Source organism: Mustela nigripes, chromosome 11, assembly GCF_022355385.1.
Source record: "Mustela nigripes isolate SB6536 chromosome 11, MUSNIG.SB6536, whole genome shotgun sequence".
Taxonomy (NCBI): Eukaryota; Metazoa; Chordata; class Mammalia; order Carnivora; family Mustelidae; genus Mustela; species Mustela nigripes.
This window is the reverse complement of record NC_081567.1, coordinates 388453-408039: the sequence shown is the minus strand read 5'-3', so window position 1 is coordinate 408039 and position 19587 is coordinate 388453. Positions and strand designations below refer to the sequence as shown.

At 51.7% G+C, this 19587-nt stretch overlaps 1 protein-coding gene, 1 long non-coding RNA gene and 1 pseudogene across 3 annotated transcripts in view; all 3 read right to left on the bottom strand.

Moving 5' to 3' along the window:
* Positions 1–650: 650 nt before the first annotated feature.
* On the bottom strand, positions 651–2741 carry LOC132027134 (uncharacterized). Its single transcript, XR_009407058.1, has 2 exons — positions 2295–2741; positions 651–1337 (listed from the first exon to the last, which is right to left on the bottom strand). It is a non-coding gene; the product is annotated as an uncharacterized LOC132027134 (long non-coding RNA).
* A 6528-nt stretch (positions 2742–9269) lies between these two features.
* DNAAF5 (dynein axonemal assembly factor 5) overlaps positions 9270–19587 on the bottom strand; it is a 45414-nt gene continuing 35096 nt past the window's right edge. Inside the window, exons 10-13 of one of the 2 annotated variants that reach the window (XM_059414248.1) lie at positions 18551–18701; positions 17523–17679; positions 15523–15714; positions 9270–10253 (exon numbers count right to left, since the gene is read on the bottom strand). In XM_059414248.1, coding sequence (XP_059270231.1) covers positions 10117–10253; positions 15523–15714; positions 17523–17679; positions 18551–18701 — 637 coding nt within the window. In that variant the 3' untranslated portion in view covers positions 9270–10116. The remainder of the gene's footprint in view (positions 10254–15522; positions 15715–17522; positions 17680–18550; positions 18702–19587) is intronic. The other variant, XM_059414249.1, reaches the window with a different exon arrangement.
* Positions 12048–13255, bottom strand: LOC132027133 (mediator of RNA polymerase II transcription subunit 4-like; annotated as a pseudogene).

The following is a 19587-nucleotide window of genomic DNA, read 5'->3' as shown; positions in this document are numbered from 1 at the left end:
TCTGCCTTCAGCTCAGGTCCTGATCTCAGGTCCTGGGATCAAGCCCCGCATCAGGCTCTCTGCTCAGCAGGGAGCCTGTTTCCCCCACGCCCAGCTACTTGTGATCTCTGTCTGCCAAATATTAAAAAATGGAGATGGGAGATGTGAAGGGGTAGAATGAGAAAGAATACCTTCTCTAACCTCACCTGATGGGGCCTCACCCATCTGATGCTTGCTGTCTGTCCAAGCTCGCCTCCTGCAATCTTCCTCCTGCTCATCTGGCTTCCTTGCTGCTCTGATTTGCCAAGCCTGTTCCTGCTCGGGACGTTTGTACCAGACAAGCTAGCAGAGGCACACTGGGCACCAGGGAGTTCATGAAGGGACACCTGTCCGAGCTTCTCATCAGCTTGCCCTCCTGGGACACAAGCGAGACTATCCCTTGCTCACCTGGTCTAGCAGAGGGATGAATTCACCCTATCCCACCTATATTTGGCAAAAAAAAAAAAAAAAAAAAAAAAGTCACAGGGAGTTCCCAAATGCTTTTTGCCCAGTTTCTCCTAAGGTTAATATCTTGTGTATCTATGGTACAAACATCAAAGCCAGGTAATTAATTCTGGTGTAATACTGTCTTGGTCTGTTTGGGCCACTGTAAGAAAATAACACAGGCCAGGTGCTTAAAAAACAATTTATTTCTTGCAGTTCTGGAGGCAGGAAGTCCAAAACCAAGGTATAAGCAGATTTGGTGCCTGGTGAAAGTCCACTTTTGGGTTCACAGACAGCTGTCTTTTCTCAGCTCCTTTCCAAGGGTACTGAAGCCATTCATCAGGGTTCCATTCTCATGATCTAAGCACTTCCCAAAGGCCTTACCTCCTAACACCATCACATTGGGGATTAGGTTTCAATAGATGAAGTTCCAGGAACACACAAACATTCAGTCCACGGCAGATACTGTCAGCTATACTACAGACTTCACTCAGATTTCATGGTTTTCCACAGTAGTACTGTTCCTAGTCCAAGCCAAACTGCAACCCCACATTGCATTCAGTTGTCATTCTCCTTAGACACCTCCAGCCTGGGACAGTTCCTCAGAATTTCCTTCTCTTGGGAGCTTGGCCCTTTTAAAGAGTACTCAGTTACGCTGTACCACGTCCTTGCTTGGATTTCTCTGAAGTTTTCCCATGATCTAATTGAGGGGATACATTTTTGGCAAGAAAACCACAGGAGTGCTGCTGCATCTTTCTCGATGCATTAGGACGTCGGAGGCTGATGCTGTCGTTGTATACCTTAATTACCTGGTTGAGGTGTGTTGATCAAGTTTTTCCACTATGAAGTTACTCTTTGTCCCTGTTAATAAGTATCTTGGGAGAGAGATTTGAGGCAATAATCGGTCTCAAAACTTTTGCCCACTAGTCTTAGCATCTATGAGATCTGGCTTGCAATTACTATGCTGTCATTCGCCTAAAGTTGTTTTTCCAGTTCTCTCATTCCTACTATGTCTATTAATTGTGATCTTTCCACAGGAAAGAGCTGTTTCTTCTCCCTCACTTACTTGTTTACTCTTTATCGCTATGGATTCTAGAGTATTTCTGTTACCCTGTAAGTTAGAACTCAGTATTTGCTCTGCAGCTCACACTGTTCCCGCACTGGCGGTTCAGGTTGGCTCCTGAGTCCTTGCCCATCCCACCATCATTCTGTAAGCCCCTCCCTAGCTCTAGTGACACAGGATGCGCCAGGTTCATCTTGTATTTTCCTGTCCCCGCCCTGGAACTGACCACTCGTTTAAGTGGCCCACTTCTAAGTGCTGGTTGATTTGGAGTAGCAGGTGGGTGTGGTGAAAAAGGAAGGAAGGGCACTCCCAGCCTCCTCCTCCCACCCCTGGTCTCAGAGAAGTATACTTCCCACCAGGAAGGATGTGGCTAAGAGCACGTGGGTGGCTCTTAGTGGACCACACCCCAAAGCCCTGCAGCACCCAGGGTGCTCCCTAGGGGTGGTATGGGGTGCCAGGCTGCATTGGGAGGAGCAGGGCCACCCGGGGGAGCGCTAACTGCCTACCTTAGGGGCTGTACGGGGATGAGCAGGACAGGGACTGGGAGCACCCCAGGGACTCACTGCCCACCGCAGGGGCTGCACGGGGACGAGCAGGACGTGAACTCGGGGCACCCCAGGGACTCACTGCCCACCGCAGAGGCTGCACGGGGACGAGCAGGACGGGGACTCGGAGCACCCCGGGGACACAATGCCCACCCCAGGGGTTGCACGGGGACGAGGAGGACGGAGACTCGGAGCACCCGGCGTAGCGCGGACTCACTGCTCACCGGAGGGGCTGCACAAGCAGGACGGGGACTCGGGGCTGAACCCAGGGGCGCGCGGGCTCACTGCCCACCGTAGGCGCTGCACCGGGACGAGCAGGACCGGGACTCGGAGTACTCCGGGGGAGCGCGGACTCACTGCGCTGTCGACGAGCGCTTCTCCCCAACTCGGGGCTCCTCCCCCACTAGGAGGGCGGGGGGAGTGAGCGCGGCGAGGACGGCTCGAACCCTAGCGGTCCCAGTACTTGCCGTCAGGCAGTCCGACGCTCTCGAGACGGACAAAGCCGACCTCGTCCAGGTCATTCCGACCCGGGCAGGCATCTGACTCTCGATCGCAATGCTTCCCCCGCCAGGGAAGAGCCCGGGGATGGACCATGGGGCGGTGCTGGGGTAGGCGCGGCCTCGGGCTGGGCATGCGCAGAAGCGCCAGCGCATTGCCTTCCGGTGCGGGCGGCGTCGGCGAAGGAGCGGGTCTGGGTCACGTGGCCGTAGCCTTGGCCGCGCCCTCGCCCCCGGGGCGACTGGGAAGTGGGGGCGCGGCCCGCGCGGGAGCTCTTAGTCAAGGTCCTGGGTGGCTGCGGGGCGCGGGAGTGGGCGGCGTCCGGCGGCGACAGGTGCAGGCGGGGGCTGGCCAGGGTGGCTGGCTTGTGGTCATCTGTTCGCCGCCGCTGCAGGGGCACCTGTCGGGCTTCTGGGAGGCGCCCGGGCGCTGGGGGCGCGGGCGCGCACCGGGGCTGCTGAGGGTGTGGACACTGGGGTGCTGGGGGGCCTGGGGCAGCGGGCGCTGGGGGCACGGGGCTGGGATGCTCTGAGCTGCACACAGCCCCGGGCGCTTGAGCGTGGCCTGGCTGCTAATTGTTGAGCGGGGTGTGCGCGCCTGCACCGAGGCCGGGCAGGGCGCAGGGCTCCAGGGCTGGGGTCTGAGGCATCCACTTCGCGCAGTTGTGGGAAGGCAGGATGTTATCCCGGAGCCTTACGCTCCCGCGTTAGCAATGCCTGTCGGTGGTTTTGGCACGACCTGTCATCAGCGGCTTTATGTCGTTTCTGAACCATCAGCTTTACTTCGTGGATAAGGGGAACAAGGACAGATTCGGGCACTTTGATGACAGGTGTTAGTTGCTGAAGAGGCCATTCCTCTGAGAGCAAGGCCCTTCTTGAGGATAAACAGACTTCCTACTAGGGTAATTTCCAGCACGTTGTTTACCTGTAAGCAGCAACACTGATGTGTGTACATTGAAACCAGAATACCTCTTGCACGGACAGAGAGAGCCCAAAACAGTTGATCATGAGGATTAAAATCTCAATCGAAATGCCTGTCGTTCGGAGACTCTGAGACAGATCCAGTGTCCCCAACACCAAACCCCATGAGTTCCCCTTCCTTACTTTAAAAGGCCATTGTTGGTCCCTAGTTCATACTTGCCAACCCAACTGCCTCTCTTTGCTCTCAGTTGTAGCCAAAACCATAAACACACTCTGAAGGACAGAAATACAAAGAAGCTAACAAAGTCCTAGAGGAAGAAAACACCTAGACTTCTAGAAGATCCTTCTGTCTAGGGTTACACTTGTCTCCCAGCAACAAGTGCCATTCTCTTCAGATTACACTTTCCAAGACCAGAAAACCCCGCCCAGATGCCTAAGAACAATCAGCGAGTACCACTGTCCTTGGCACAGGGTCCAGGTCTTAGTGTCCCAGCCGGCTCCTGAAACCATCGTTTACTTATAGAAAGGGTCACAGGAGAGGGGCTCAGACCCCTGGGTACAAGGCCAAGGACATGCTTAGGTCAAAAGCGGGACAGGCTGTGGACTCAGTGGCAGCCTCTCTCTGAGGTCCCAGTTGTCATCCTCAACAGCACTGCCCATGGCCTCTGAAAAGGATTTTAAACTTCTGAATGACTCAATGTCAGGAAAATAAGCTATCCATAGCCCGCCACCCCAAGTAACATCCAGTGATTGTTTCTCTTATGTCTTCTATCACATGGGCAGTGGCTGCATGTCTGAATGATGTATTTGGAGAGTCCTGGAACATGGGGAAAAGTCTGGAGGGAAGATTTATCTTTACAGAAAACTTAATTTTCCAAACTGGTTGTAAGGCAACTGGCAGTGGAAAAGTGGGTCTTTGTAAGGGGACACCCCATTTTGTGCTCTGGGTTGGAGGAGAGGCAGAGTCTGAAAGCACTTAGTCTTAGCCTCTGCCTTCCAAGCTCAATCCACGATTGTTTTGAAGTTTCCACACTTTAAGTTATGAAACAGCTCACACAAAATTCACACACAAATAGAGAAGAGGGAAGAACAGCCCAGCCCCTGTGGATCTGCTTTGCCTGTTCTAGAATCCTACAATCATTTTCACGGAAACCCTGGCTTCCTTAACACAGCCCGATGGCTGGGAGAGCCACCCCGTGGCGTGCGTCCGAGTGTGCTCCTCTCGTCTGGGCGCACTCTTCAGTGCAGTGGACAGCATAAAGATCCACTCATAACTGTTGATGGACATTTGGGGCTGGAGGACAGCTGCTATGAACACTTGGGTGCAAGTGTCCACATTTTCATTTCTCAACAAAACAACCTGTTGATAAACGTCCAGAATATCCTTGCCTGGAACGGGACCCTGTTCTCTACAGAGGAAACAGGTGTGCTGGCCTCAGAGCTAAAAACATCACCAGTGTCCGTGGGTTGCTGATTGAGGAGTCTCAGCAGAGTTGTGTTTTTGAATAAGAAATACATGCGCAAGAAAGTAAATTCAAAGGCACCAAGAAGCGTAGACTGATGTCCCACTCCAGTCCCTGTCATGCAGGTTTCCCCCCCCATCCCAGAGGCAACCACCTGCTTCTTCTGTACCCTTCCAGAAATGCTGTATCTGCATGAAAGCAGCTCAGCAGCTACTACCTCTTTCCTCCTTTTATTTCTGGTTCATTCTAGACAGCGCTGTGCTCCTTGTTTATGATTACTAATGCTTTTTAAAGATCATCCCATACTGTCCCATATAAGACTGTCTCTGGTTACTAAAAGGTAGGGGTTTTATTTTCAACCAACTTACTCTAGAGAGATCTCCTAGTTTCATTCAGATCACAGGAGATTTTTTCTTTTTCTTAAGATTTTATTTATTTATTTGACAGAGAGAGACAGCGAGAGAGGGAACACAAGCAGGAACCTGCTGAGCAGAGAGCCTGATGTGGGACTCTGTCCCAGCACCCTGAGATCATGACCTGAGCTGAAAGCAGATGCCCAATGACAGAGCCACCCAGATGCTCCGAAAGGAGATTTCCAAAGGAAGTAAAGCTTGCTTTTGAACCATGGTGTAGGTACAGCAAGTAGAGGAATCATCTTTATGAAAATAACTTTTTTTAAAAAAAGATTTTATTTATTTATTTGATAGAGATCACAAGTAGATGGAGAGGCAGGCAGAGAGAGAGAGAGAGAGAGAGATGGAAGCAGGCTCCCTGCTGAGCAGAGAGCCCGATGCGGGACTCGATCCCAGGACCCTGAGATCATGACCTGAGCCGAAGGCAGTGGCTTAACCCACTGAGCCACCCAGGTGCCCCAAAAATAACTTTTTGAGTTTGAAATTTAGGAAGTGAAATTTTGGTGGGAGTGAATAATTTAGATATAACACCAGAAACATAATAAAAGAAGATACTGATAAATTCCTTCAAAACTAGAAACTTCTGTTCTTTGAGACATTGTTAGAGTGAAAACAGAAGTGCCCAGCTGGCTTAGTTAATGGAGCGTGCAGCTCCTGATCTCAGAGCTGTGATCTTTTTTTTTTTTTTTTTTTAAGATTTTATTTATGTATTTGACAGACAGATCACAAGTAGGCAGAGAGGCAGGCAGAGAGAGAATGGGAAGCTGGCTTCCTGCTTAGCAGAGAGCCCGATGCGGGGCTTGATCCCAGGACCCTGGGATCACAACCCAAGCCGAAAGCAGAGGCTTTAACCCACTGAGCCACCCAGGTGCCCGAGAAAGCCTGATTTTTAAAAAATGGGCAAGAGGAGGGCGTGTGGGTGGCTCGGTCAAGTGACTGACTCTTGGTTTTGACTCGGGTCATGATCTCAGGGTCATGAGGTCCAGTCCCACGCGTGGCTGTGCGCTCAGTGCAGAGTCTTCTTGGGATTCTCTCCTCCTCACTCCGCCTCTGCCCCTCCCCCTGCTTGCATGCACACGTGGGCTCTGTCTCTAAAAATAAATAGATTTTTTTTTAAATGGGCAAGAGATTTTAGGATAGTTCGCCAACAAAGAGCTACAGATGGCCAATAAGCCCATGAAAAAATACTCAACACCATGAGACATGAAGGGAATGCAAACTAAAACCATACAGAGACATCAGCCCATGCCTGTTCCCATGGCTGAAACGGAAAAGGCTGATGTGTCAGATGTTGGCAGAGATGAGAGGAACTGGGACTGTCATACGGTGCTGGCGGGAAGATAAAGGGGTACCGCCCCCCTGGAAAACAGCTTACAGTCTCTTAAAAACTTAAATAGCATCCAGTGCAATTGCCCATCCTCTCCCAGATGCTTCCCTGGGGTGAGGATGGGGGTGGTGAGAGTGAAAGCCAAGTCCTAACAGAGACTTGGGCACCAGCCTTGGGAGGAGCTTCTCTGCAGGAGCCGGGAGCTAGGGGCCAGCCCGCATTGAGGTTGCGGTGTGGTCAACCAGTGCAGTACTGCCCAGCAATGGCGAGGACCGAGCAACCACCCATGGGTGCTACGGCGTGGACACAGCTTGAAACAATTGTGTATGACAAAAGAAGGCCAAAACACTGAAGGGTGAACATGTGCTGCGTCAGTCCAGAACACTCAGGGCATACTGTGTGGCAACTGGACCAGACCAGAGTCGTCTGGGGTGGGGTGGGGCTGCGGGAGAGGGCAGGGAGAACTTTCAGGGTGGTGGGAGGTTCACGGGTGCACGTGGGTCAGGACTTGTCAAACTGCCCGCTTTAAGTGTGTGCAGTGAACTGTAGGGCAAGCATCCTTCCACCGAGCGGTTGAAAACAGTAATCCCTCGATCCGTCAGGGGCTACAAACGTATCAAATACACAGGCCATTTTGCCCTGAGGAGTCCCCAGACAGCAGAAGCATGCCCACATGGGTCACAGAGTCCACAGCAGTTCTATTCACAATGGCCTCACGCAAAGTGCCCATCAGTGGGTGAACGGAAAATAGAGTTGAGACCTCAAAGCCTAAAAGGATGTTCTGGTCCTTCAGAAAGAGGGGTTGCTGACCCCTGTACTCCGCACAAATAAATCCCCTCAAAAACTCTGTGCCAGGGCACCTGGGTGGCTCAGTGGGTTGAGCCTCTGCCTTTGGCTCAGGTCGTGATCTCAGGGTCCTGGGATCGAGTCCCGCATTGGGCTCTCTGCTCAGCAGGGAGCCTGTTTCCCTCTCTCTCTGCCTGCTTCTCTACCTACTTGTGATTTCGCTCTGTCAAATAAATAAATAAAATCTTTAAAAAACAAAACAAAACAGAAAAAGCTCTGTGGCACGAGAAAAAAGCCAGACTCCGAAGACTGCAGAGATGATTCCATGTATGTGAAGCAATCTAGAACAGACGCCAGGTTGGAGACAGAGTGGCTCAGTGGTTGTTGGGCCGTGAATGCAGGGGTCAGCTGCACTAGGGCTCGGTGACGCTCTCCGGGTGACACAGGTGTCCGAAGACAGCTCTGAAGATTTGCTGACTCCCACCCAACTGCATACCCAGCGGGGGTGACTGTCACAGTGCCTAAGTATGTCTCCGTAATGCTGCCAACCCTCAGGGGCTACATCCCACACGTCCCTGTTTTTCCGCACCTGTGCCGGAAGGTTAACGAACCACAGACAGCTGCTGGTTTAACTGAGCAGCGTGGATGACTTTCAAAAAATATTTTTTTAACATTTTATTTTTATTTGAGCGGGAGAGGGAGAGAGAGCATGAGCCAGGAGGAGGGAAAGAAGGTGAAAAAGGCCTCCCTCGGAGCAGGGAGCCCCACATGGGACTCGACCCCAGGACCCTGGGATCCAGACCTGAGCCGAAGGCAGATGCTTCACTCACCAAGCCACCCAGACACACCAAGAATTTAAAAAACTTACGAAGAGGGAGATGTTGGTTTTCAGGTGTTTAGCTAACTTTTGTGAGCTGAGGTTGTGTGTCTTTCTCTGAACACACCCACCTGTAGATGCCATGCCAGGTGGCACTGACCTCTGCGATGCTCAGAATGCTTCCTCTCAGAGGAAGAGACGTCCAGAAGCTGGAATGCCATGCCCATCTTTCTATGGCAGCCAGCTGCCAATGCCAGCATCCAACCACGCCTGCCTTGGGTCTGTGACCTCCAGCCAAGGTCTCGGCCACTTCCGTTTGGCTCCTGTGATACTTTGCGGCTGATCCGAGATGGAACATGGCGCTCTTGCTGAACATGAAAGTGTGTGGGGCTCCCCAGTTTAGGGGATCAATCCCCTGGAGGGCTGGCCACCGGGCCCACCACAGATCTGGGCTGAGACCCCATAATCTGCATTCCTTGCAGGTTTCCAGGTGATGGTGAGGAAGGAAACAGCAGAGCATATAGAGGGCAATCAGGGAACTGGTGGGTGACGTCCCCGAGGACACCCTAAGCCTCCACAGCTGCTGTCACTCACAGAACAGGCTCACACCCTGTCACATCTCTGGAGGCTTTCCGAGGTGGGAAAGCAGCTGTCACTGTAGGTTGGGGGCACACTGCTGTAAGGCTTGGGGGCAGTAACCGAAGTCTGTCGTGCACATTCGGGTCCCACCTTTTGTCCAGGCCTACTGACCCCAACCAAACAGCCAGGCTTCCCCACGGATGCCCTCCTGATGGGGTTTGCTGCCCCTGCCACCTGGTGTCCACAGAGGGCACTGCACCGAGTAGTGGAGGAGCCCGTCCCACAGCCCGCAATTCCTAAGGTCAGCATCACTGAGAGGTTAAATCTAAGGAAAAATGAGCACCTCTAAAAATGTCAATTGACTACCAAACACATTAAGACAGGTATACAAGGTAATTATAATAAATAGTTTTAATTACATTTTCAAACACTTAAGCATAAATGTTAATATCTGGTTGCTAGAAAATACACACAATATTTACCCCCCTGTGTTAACATAAATATTTGGCTTTTGGAAATAATATCCATTTAAAATGAAATTTTTTTAGGCACTTGGGTGTAGAAAGTGCTAGAGAATAAAACCCAATTATACTTTACTCCTACTTATAAGAGAGCAACCGAAATTATATCTGATTAAGTATTCTATTTTCAACACGGTTTGCATTACTGACAGGAGAAAAAAACATGACCGAATGTATCCATATAACATTTTGAGTTCCAGAATATTTTAAACAGGAAAAATTTGATTGATAAAAATTTCAAGTTCCTTTTAGTCTGTTCACTGTGATAGTTTTAGTAGACATAACCCAAGGAAAGAATAATTTCTTTTTAATAACCTTTGCTTAAAAAAATAGTCTTGGTGGGGTGGGGTTAGGTTAGAAATCCTAACTCAAGAGCATAGCAGGTGCACAAAGCTTTGAAACAAACAGGCTGATCAGGCTGCGGGTGTGAGCAGATGCCAGTGAGGTTTAATATCAAATAACCTATAGATTTTTGCGAGAGTGGTCAAAGAACTGTATAAATAACACAGTGAACATTATTTCCAAAACTCCTGGGCTGGAGCTCTGTCTCAGGAGAACCCTGGGCACATTTCTTAGGGAATACATTCTTGCTCTTGGAGTCCTGCTCGTAAACGTCTCAGGCTGTCAACAAGCAGGTGTCTCATCGTGAGGTTTGAAGGTCGCACCCTCCTGTGGTGGGAAGGACAGGAGCTGGGTCTGGCTCCGTGGTCTGGGCTCCGCGCTCACTGAGCCAGCGGCAGGGTCTGCAGGTACCTCAGAAGCTGCTGGCAGTGGGCAGGGGAGCGGTGCTTCTCGACAACAGCCTCCGTCTCTCTCACCAGGAGCTCAGGGAACAGAATGCTGCCTGCTTTGAGGACCTCTGTAAAACAGGAACACACCCTCAAAACGCCAGGAATCAATAATAAACCATTGCTGCTTATGGCAATAAGCTTCACAGCCCAGTTAAAACAGCCAGGAACAGAGCAGACTGCAACGCGAGGCAAGTTATCTAGGACTGAGTGGCCGCGCGTGACTCAGTGCGGAAGGGTCTTACTCTGAGAAGACATGAGAATCTCTAGTACAGACATGCCTGATAACAGAGCACCAAACTACACGAGGCCAAATGGACAGGGTTGCAAGGAGAAGCAGGTGAATCCACACTGGCTAGACTTCCACACCTGCTATCCCAGTGGACAGACCCACAGGTGGAAGGTCAGCGAGGACACGGCCGACCCCTGCAGCACCATCCGCCAGGAGCCACGACAGAGTCTGCAGATGGGTCTATCCAACAGCAGCCGAACACACACTCTTCTCCGGCCCCCAGGCCCACTCATCGGGCGGGCCACATTCTGGGCCATGAAAAACACCGTAACAAATTTAAAAAACAGAAGTCCTACAATGTCTGCTCTCAGACCATAATGGAATTAAACCAGAAATCAACAAGAGATCAAATGGAAAATCCCCACATACTTGGAGAATAAAGAACACATTTCTGAATAACACAGTAGTCAGAGACGAAATATTTTGAAAAGAAACCAAAGACCATTTTGAACTGAATGAAAATACAACCAAAATTCGTGGATTGCAGTGAAAACACTGCTTGAAGGGGAATTTACAGCATCAAATGCATCTATGAGAAAAGAAGATCTAAAAATCAATCATTTAATTTTCTACCTAAGGAAACTAGAGAAAGAAAGACAATTAAATCCAAAGTGAGCAGAAGAAAAGAGTAAGAATTAAGTACAAATCAGTGAAATTGGAACAGGAAATCAATAGAGAAAATCAAGAAAATCAAAAGCCGGTCCTCTGAACAAGTTGCAGCCCACAGATACAAGGACCCCAGGAGGTGGGCTGGTCAAAAGACACACAAGGATAGAGGACCTACATCAGAGAAATGGAATCAAGAATTAACAACCTCCCAACACAGAAAGCACCAGACCCAGATGGGTCCACCGGTGAATTCTACCAAACTTTCAGGAAGAAATGATACCAATTCTCTATACTCTTCCAGAAGTTGGAAGCTTCCTAACTCAATCTATAGGGCCAGGACGACCCCAGTACAACACCAAAGGCATTACAAGAAAATATAAACCATTATCTCTTATGAACAGAGATGCAAAAATCCTCAACAAAATAGTAGCAAATCGAATCCAACAATGTATAAAAAGAGTTAGGCATGAACACCAAGTGGGGTTTATCCTAGGTATGCAAGGCTAGTCCAGTACTGCAATTAATCAATTAATGTGGGGCACCTGGGTGGCTCAGTCAGTTAAGCATCTGCCTTTGGCTCAGGTCATGATCCCAGTGTCCTTAGGATTGAGCCCCGCATCAGGCTCCCTGCTTTGCGGGGAGGCTGCTTTTCTCTCTCCCACTCTCTCTGCTTGTCTTCCCTCTCTCACTACATCTCTCTCTGTCAAATACATACATAAATAAACAAATCTATCTTTAAAAAAAAATCAATTAATGTAATCCATCCCATCAACAGGCTGAAAAAGAAAATCACGTGATCGGAGCTCCTGGGTGGCTCAGTCGGTTAAACGTCTGTCTTCCTCAGAGCATGATCTCAGTGTTCTGGGATCAAGCCCCACATCAGGCTCCCCACTCTCTCTGCTGCTCCCCTTGCTTGCTCTCTATCAAATGAATAAAATCTTTTTTAAAAAAGGTAATGTACAAATAAAACAAATAATGTGTAAGTAAAACAAAGGTAACACAAATAAAACATAATAAAATACATGGAGAGAGCCATGTTCATGGATAGGTAGAGTCAATATTGTCACAATGCCAGTTTTCCTCAACTCGATCTGTAGCTTTAAGACCATCACAATCCCAGCAAGTTATTCTGCAGATACCGACCAACTCAATCTACAGTCTGTGTGCAGAGACCGAACGAAGCCCCCGAGTGGCCAGCGCAGCCCTGAAGGAGGAAGGGGGCCGACACCGTCTGACTTACGACTTTCCACAATCCCAGAGAAACGGACAGTGTGGTCTTGTTGGAAGAACAGATAGCTTGGTGGACCAGAAGAGAGAGTTCAGACGCAGACCCACAGTTGATATGGACCCACAGTGGACGCAGGCCCACGGTCCTTTGATCTTTGATAACAGAGCAGCGGCAACACGGGAGCAAAGGCGGCCTTTTATGTCAATGGTGTGGAACAAGTGGATACCCAGAGGAGGGGGAGAAGGGAGGAGGGAAGGGAGGAAGGAGGGAGGGAGGGAGATCTAGATGCAGACTCCACATCCTTCACAAAAATGAACTCCACATGGATCACGGACTGGCATACGAAACTACAAGAGCTACAGGATCCCGAAGGAAACTAGGGAGAGAACCGGTGACCCTGCATGTGGTGATTTTTATTTACTCATGTCATCTGACTGCCACAGACATGGTGGAGCAAGGACATCTAACAATCTGCCTGCTGTGAGTGCGTCCCCCAGTAAGGGACCATTTACAGCATCAGGGACCCAATAATCCACTTCTCGTCTCTAAATCCGCCAAGTGTAGGCTCTGTGGGTCCCCTGTGACCCAGGTCGGCGGGGCACATGCAGCAGGACTCGCAGCCATCCTAGGGCACCTGAGTCACTTCTTCCAAGAAGAAGCCACCTTCTCAGGCCTCTTCTACTGATGTGAGTTTCTCTGGGTAACACTGTAGTCAGTATTCGTTCTGCTTCCTTTAGCTGTTTTCGTAGTTACTGAACATCATGGTCTCTCTCTCCACCTCCTTTTTTAAATCTTGCATTTCATGATGGATTTTTCCTTGATTAAGTGCCAACTTCACCAGGTTCTGAAATCCCCATCTCTGTGAATTAACAACTCCAGGACTTGGTTTGCCCCATCAGCGGCAACAACTTTTGGTTTCTTGAAATTGCCTGCATGTCTGTAAGTTCTCTCAACGAGAACTCCAGAACACACGAACACGTGAACACAGCGCATGTGAGAGAAGCACGAGACCCCGACCCTGCCCAACCCGAATATGGCACACAGGAGAGACGCAGGAGACCCTGACACTGGCTGATGTGAACAGGGCACACGTGAGACGTAGGAGATCCCGACACCACCCGACACGAGAGATGCAGGAGACCCCGACGCTACCCGACGCAAACAGGGTGCACGTTAGAGACGCGGGAGACCCTGATGCCGCCTCAAGGAGGAAGAGACACCTCAGACCAACATGGCTGAGAGATGCCCCCCACAAGCTTGCCTGTCCCCAGGGAAATGGAGATGTAAACAACAGCACACACAGCCACACACTCATGAGAACGGCCAAAACCCGCAACACCATCCCCAGCCGGTGCTGGTGAAGACATGGAGCCGCGGGGTACAGGTGGCAATGTGAGACCGGGCGGCCACTCTGGAGGACAGTTTGGCAGTTCCTTACAAAACTAAAGAGAGAGCAAGATGTGAGGGTTTGCGAGAACTTGGCCTCGTAAGCCAGACTCCGCCCCCACACTTGGTATGGCTGCAGAGTGAAGCCAGCACACCGGGGTGTCCTCCAGCTGCTGGCGCCTGGAGAATACCGCCCAGCTGTCCACACAGGCCACATGGCCACGCACTCCCGCCTGCAACAGCCCAGGGTGGCGGCTCTGTGTGCACGAGGGTCCCTGGGGGTCCTGTAGGACCTTGGGTCTGGGAGTCAAAACTGTGTCCGTAACTCCACCAGGCATGGCTCTCTGCTCACTATAGGCAGGGTCCATGAGCCTCCAATGCCCCTTGAGTTTCCTCAAGAATGTCCTCAACAAAGCAGTAAAAATTCCTTTATTAGGTCAGTACTCCGGCACCCAACTTATACCTTAATTCATGAGTTTAGAGTTGTGATTTTTTTTATTGACTTGACAATGCCTGCCTTTAAACTGGAGTGTTTGGCTCATTAACATGCCACAAGATTGCAGCCGAGGCTGGATTTGGTCTGTTTCCTGTTTGTCCCTGTTTCTGTATTCTTCCTGTCCTTGTTCCTTGACTACTTTTGGGTTACTGGCATATGTTTTACACTTCCGCTCCAAGATCTTGTAATCGGTATTTTACATACACGCCTCTGCAGGACAATTCCCGTGGCTGCTGTGGGACACTGAAGCCAGACTCCCTGGGCTCACTGGACCCAGCTTCTGAGCATCCTGTGCACTGACTGGGGGGGTGCACAGCAGGGGTGTGCTGGGTCCCCAGCATGCCACATACCCCGCTAAGAATGACCAGCTGAAAAACAACAGGACAGAGTCAGCCTGGGCACACTCAGGCCCCCGGCAGGACACCTGCTCAGAAATCAGTAGAGAGACAGCATTTGCGGCTTTCCAGCAGAAATGGCAGGTACAGGGAACCTGCTTCTGCCCCCACGAGTCCAACGGCTGCCACAAGTTTTTCTTCCCAAGACTGTTCGGAGCTCTCTGCTCATCAACGTGACTTCTAGATATGCGTGACGTGAAGATGGACTATTAGGCGTGAATGTCGTTGGGGTCCCCACTCCAGGCACCCCCCTGGCCAGTGTAGGGCAGTAGCCAAGCATGACCACAGGGACCTACAACAGTGCCTCTCTTCCAGCTGCGCACCTGCTTGAGGCTGGATTTCCTCCACCTTCCCTCACCAGTGCCACACATCAGGGCCACCGCCAATGCTATGAATACCTAGCTGTCTTCCACGGAGAGCCACAAAGTGAAACACCACCATTCTTCTGGCTTGTTACTTGGCTTTGGAAAATATATCTTCCAAAGCCACGTCATTTATGTTAACACACAGTGGCCTTACTGTTACTCTAAACAAATCAACAAATATCTAAGATTTTTTTCTCAACTTTTTCTTTCTTTTTAAGATTTTATTTGCTTCATAGAAAGAGTGCATGAGTGAGGTAAGCACTGAATGGAGGGAGGGTCAGAGGGAGAAGCAGGCTCCCTGCCGAGCAGGACTCGATCCCGGGACCGAGATCATGACCTGAGCCAGAAGCAGACACTTAACCAACTCAGCACCCCAGTCGCCCCCCCAACTTTACTTCCTATCATGGCCTATTACGGGCTATAACCCACAAAGACAAAGGCCTTGGGTCAGCACTGATGTGGGTCCAAAGAGACCCCAAGGCCGTGGACCTGCTACCCTGTGCTCAAAAGGCCAGGCGTCCATGTTCCAGACAGGTCTTAGAACCAAGCGCCTGTCACGCCACGCCTACCTAACACCGCATCCTGGACAGCAGCCTCTGGGTCATCGAGGTACACGAGGAGCTCTCTGTACAGGAACTGGATGTTGCTTTGGTAGTGGGCCTTCCCGTCGTCATTCGGGACACACGCCAGCCACGTGACCAAGGCGGAGGTGGCCGCCAGCCTCACTTCATGGGAAACGTCATCCAGACGCTTCAGGAGCTCTGGAGGAGGGCAGGACAGGACAGTGAGACAGGGACTGGAGCAGGCACCTGACCCCACAGCGGGGGGCGCTCACCCTCAGGCCCCAGGAAACCCACATCCTGTGGGGAGCCTGGTGTTCACACACAAGGAACTGAGGTAGCTCCCAGTGTCCTGGGAACCCTTGACTGCACTGGCCAAGAGGTAGACACAGGGAGTGCCTGGTCCTGCACGTGCTGTGCCATGTGTGCAGACCTGGGCTGCTCTACCCTGTGTCCTCACCCGCGAGGCAGCCCCATGCCCTCTTTGGCTCCAAAATGCTCAGAATCTCTCACCACGAGTATCACACATACAGCTGGCTGCCCCATCCCCTTTGATGTGCAGACACCCCCCTCCCTCAAACTGCAGGCTTGGGGACAGCACTCAGAGCCTGGTGACATGACAGCCGACACCTGCATCAGGTTTGTTTCTGCTGAGCTCTGAGGCCGGACCACTCAGCCGCTGAAAACAGTAATCATCAGCCATCACAGGCAGCGGCTCACTCAGGAAAAGCTGGCTTGCATGTGGCCCGTACCAGGCATATGCATCAGAGTCGTGGGAGGTCTCAGAGAAGGCAGCTCTGGACACAGGCCCTCTGCAGCCAAGTGGCCATACTTCTGCCAACACACCGCTCCCGGGAGCATGAAGCTAGAGCTGCAAGTAAGGGGGCCCACTGAGGAAATCCTCCTGGACTTAAAGTAACCCCAAATGCCCCCAAATTAGCCATCTTTTCACTGGGTTTTGTTTTAAAAAGTGAGCAAAAGTCCAACAAGTGTGGACAGTCCACAAACCACGCTGGCTGGTTGTGTCCACAGATGGGAGTCTGGAGGTCATCGTTGTCGTGATGGAAATAAACACAAAACCAAAAATGAACTTGCAAGAACGTGTGGGAAAGGTGACTTCGACTCTGGGTTTCGTCGAGATGCAGAGCCTGCCATTCCAGAACATTCTGAGCCGCCACCTCTTCTGATGCTGGCTGTCCATCCGTCCCTCATTCTGGAGCTCTGCTGCACAGCCCGAGCCTCCCCCGCAGACACGCATCTTCCTCTCCCGGCAACCGATCTCTGCCACATTTAGTCTCGTGCACCCAGCAGCCCCCCAGCTGAATCTCATTTCCAGGAATTCTTATGACCACCTCTTAGAATCACTACATGCTGAGGCTCAGGGAAGGACAGGTGGCTGTCCACCAATCACTACACGCTGAGGCTCCGCTGTGTGCCCGCGGCTGACGGTAGGAGTGGAGAGCCACGGGTGTGTCCAGACACTGCAGCCCCGGCCAGCGCCAACACCGCTCCTCCGTGTCCACAGGTGCCCTCCCTGGAGTCTCTGCATGGCATTCAAGAAGGTCTCCTGGGCTCTTTCTTAAGCACATCTTGGTTCCCATTGGCATTTCTGTTTGAACTTGGAGGTGGGTTCCAGAATTCACATCTCCCCTCCAGTAATGAGGGTACCTACTGTCCTTCCCCATGCTGGGTTTCCTGGGTATTTTAGGATCCTCTGCGTCCGTTGTTCTGCTCCTGCATCTGAGTGGCGCCCGGTGCTTGGTGCCACAGAAGGGCAGAGACACAGGACTTCAGGCATGAACAGGTGCTCACCCTTGCACTGCAGGACCCCTGCTATGTGGTGGGACTGCACCCCTAATTCCTGGGCACAGGCCGCCCCTGGACTATGCTATCTACCCACAGACAGTTCATCTGTCACAGCCATGCGGGGACTCAGCACCAACCTGACCGAGAGTCAAAGGAGCAGTTTCTAGCTTCCCTACAAAAGAACAGAAAGAAAAAGGTCCTACCAGGGTAAATTTTGATGAACTTCTCTGGATCAGTCACACCGCCGGAGGTTTTTAGAAATCTGTTAATGATCTGGCACGAAATTAATCGTGTCCTCTGAGAGTCCTCTTCCAGGGTGGTTAGAACGTCCGGCATGAGCGTCTCCTGCACTTCCCGCATCTGCAAAGAGAGAATATGAGGGACTGGGGCCCCAGCCCGGCAAGGACACTGCCAGGGACATGCCGTGTGCACCTTGCCCGTCATGCGAGGGGCCTGGCTCTCCTACAAACAGAAAGGAATCTGGAATACCATCTGGAAATTTTACATAAGAAAACCTGAACCTTAACCAGTCGTTAAGCATCTGCCTTTGGCACGGGTCATGATCCCAGGGTCCTGGGATCGAGTCCCACATCACATCGGGTTCCTTGCTCAGAGGGGAGTCTGCTTCTCCCTCTGCCTCTGCCGGCTTGTACGCTTTCTCTTTCTCACAAATGTGTAAATAAAATCTTTAAAAAAAGAAAAAAACCCTGAGCCCTGATTTTAAAACCTCCACGACTTGGACAATTTTGCTTAACTTGGTGAGTTGAAAAATTCACTGTTCACAGTCTTGGAAACACAAATGCTACCTACTCTCTACTACTGTCTATTGTGTCCAACCAAATCTGGGGGACGCTATAACTCAGATCAGGGTGGTTCAGCGTAGTAGGAAGGGGAGCTCACACACTAGCAAGCCCCTAGCCATGCGTCTGCAGATGTGAGGCTGAGCACAGTGACAGCAAGCAGGCCCCGCTTCCCTGACAGTCCACAGAAAGCCCAAGATCTGCCTAACTCAAGTGGGTTCCTGTGGTTATGATCTCTGCTCTGCTAGGAGTAACATTTAGTATATATCCCAAGAAAACCCCCGATGATCGAAACACAAGCTGTTGCCTGCGGGTCACACTGGCCTGTGGACCCATGCTCCCCTCGCCCCCAGTAGCTGCAGAACATGGGGTCTGGCAGCTGTGTGCATGTCCCCCAACCCTGCTGGGGCAGGTGACCTTGGGAGCCCCACCTGCTTCTCCGACAGGATGTCACTGCTGATGAGTGCCCAGAGGCAGGACACAGCTGCCGTGCGGATGGCTGCTGCAGTCTTCCCTGCATGCCACTGCAGACTGGGGACCAAGATGTCTTTCGTCACGGTGTCGAGGTAGTGGTGAAACTGCCTGGGGTGTTAACAAGGGAGCGAAGTGGAGAGAGCCAGGGTGAGGGGAAGCCAGAAGCAGAGGGCCACGGCTTCCCTGGGGGCAGGAGCCCTGCAGGGGTGGGGTGGCCTCCCAGGGCTCCTGCTGGCCTCTGCTGGGTCCAGTGCACATTCTGAGCCTCCAGGGTGCCCCCCCAAACCCGCTGCAGGGGCTTTGCCCGTCTCTCCTGCCTCTGAAAGAGGAGGAGAGCGCTGACCATGCCAGCAAAGTCACTTGCGCGTGTGGCCCTAACCATCCCCTGTGGGCACACGTCCCTCCACCCCAGTGAGGGGCACCGCCGGTCTGAGCCCAGGGCTTGAACGCCACAGCTCGCAGAGACGTGGAGGCCCCTGCCAGCTGTCAGGATGTGTCATTTAAACGGTCAACTCCCACGTCCTGGTCGGCTGGTCCGGCTGGGGGCCGTAGAGCTCCACAAAGAGAACTCACTGAAGCCGCACTGAGGACACCTGAGCACCCTCAAAAGTCTCACTGTGCCACCACTGTCGTGGCGAAACACGTTTGGTTCAACAAAGAATCTGTCAACTCCTTTCTGAGCATTATTCTGAAGCATGTTTCAGAGGCAGCTCACGTCCCAGATACCAGCTGCTCTGGGAGACTGATGAGAGGACGCCTGCAGGGCGAGGCCGGGCTGTTCCCTGCATCCTGCCCACTGTTCCTCTGGTCCCACTGTCCCTCTGGTCCATCGGATGGGGCCTCGGCCCCCGCTGAACTTCCCCTCTGTGGAAGGCTGCACCTGCTGACTTCCAGCAGGGGGCACCCCAGCACCAGCAATGCAGGTGAGTGATGCTGGTTCTGGACAATTCTCTCTCTCTTTCTCTCTCTGACTCTCACACACACACACACACAC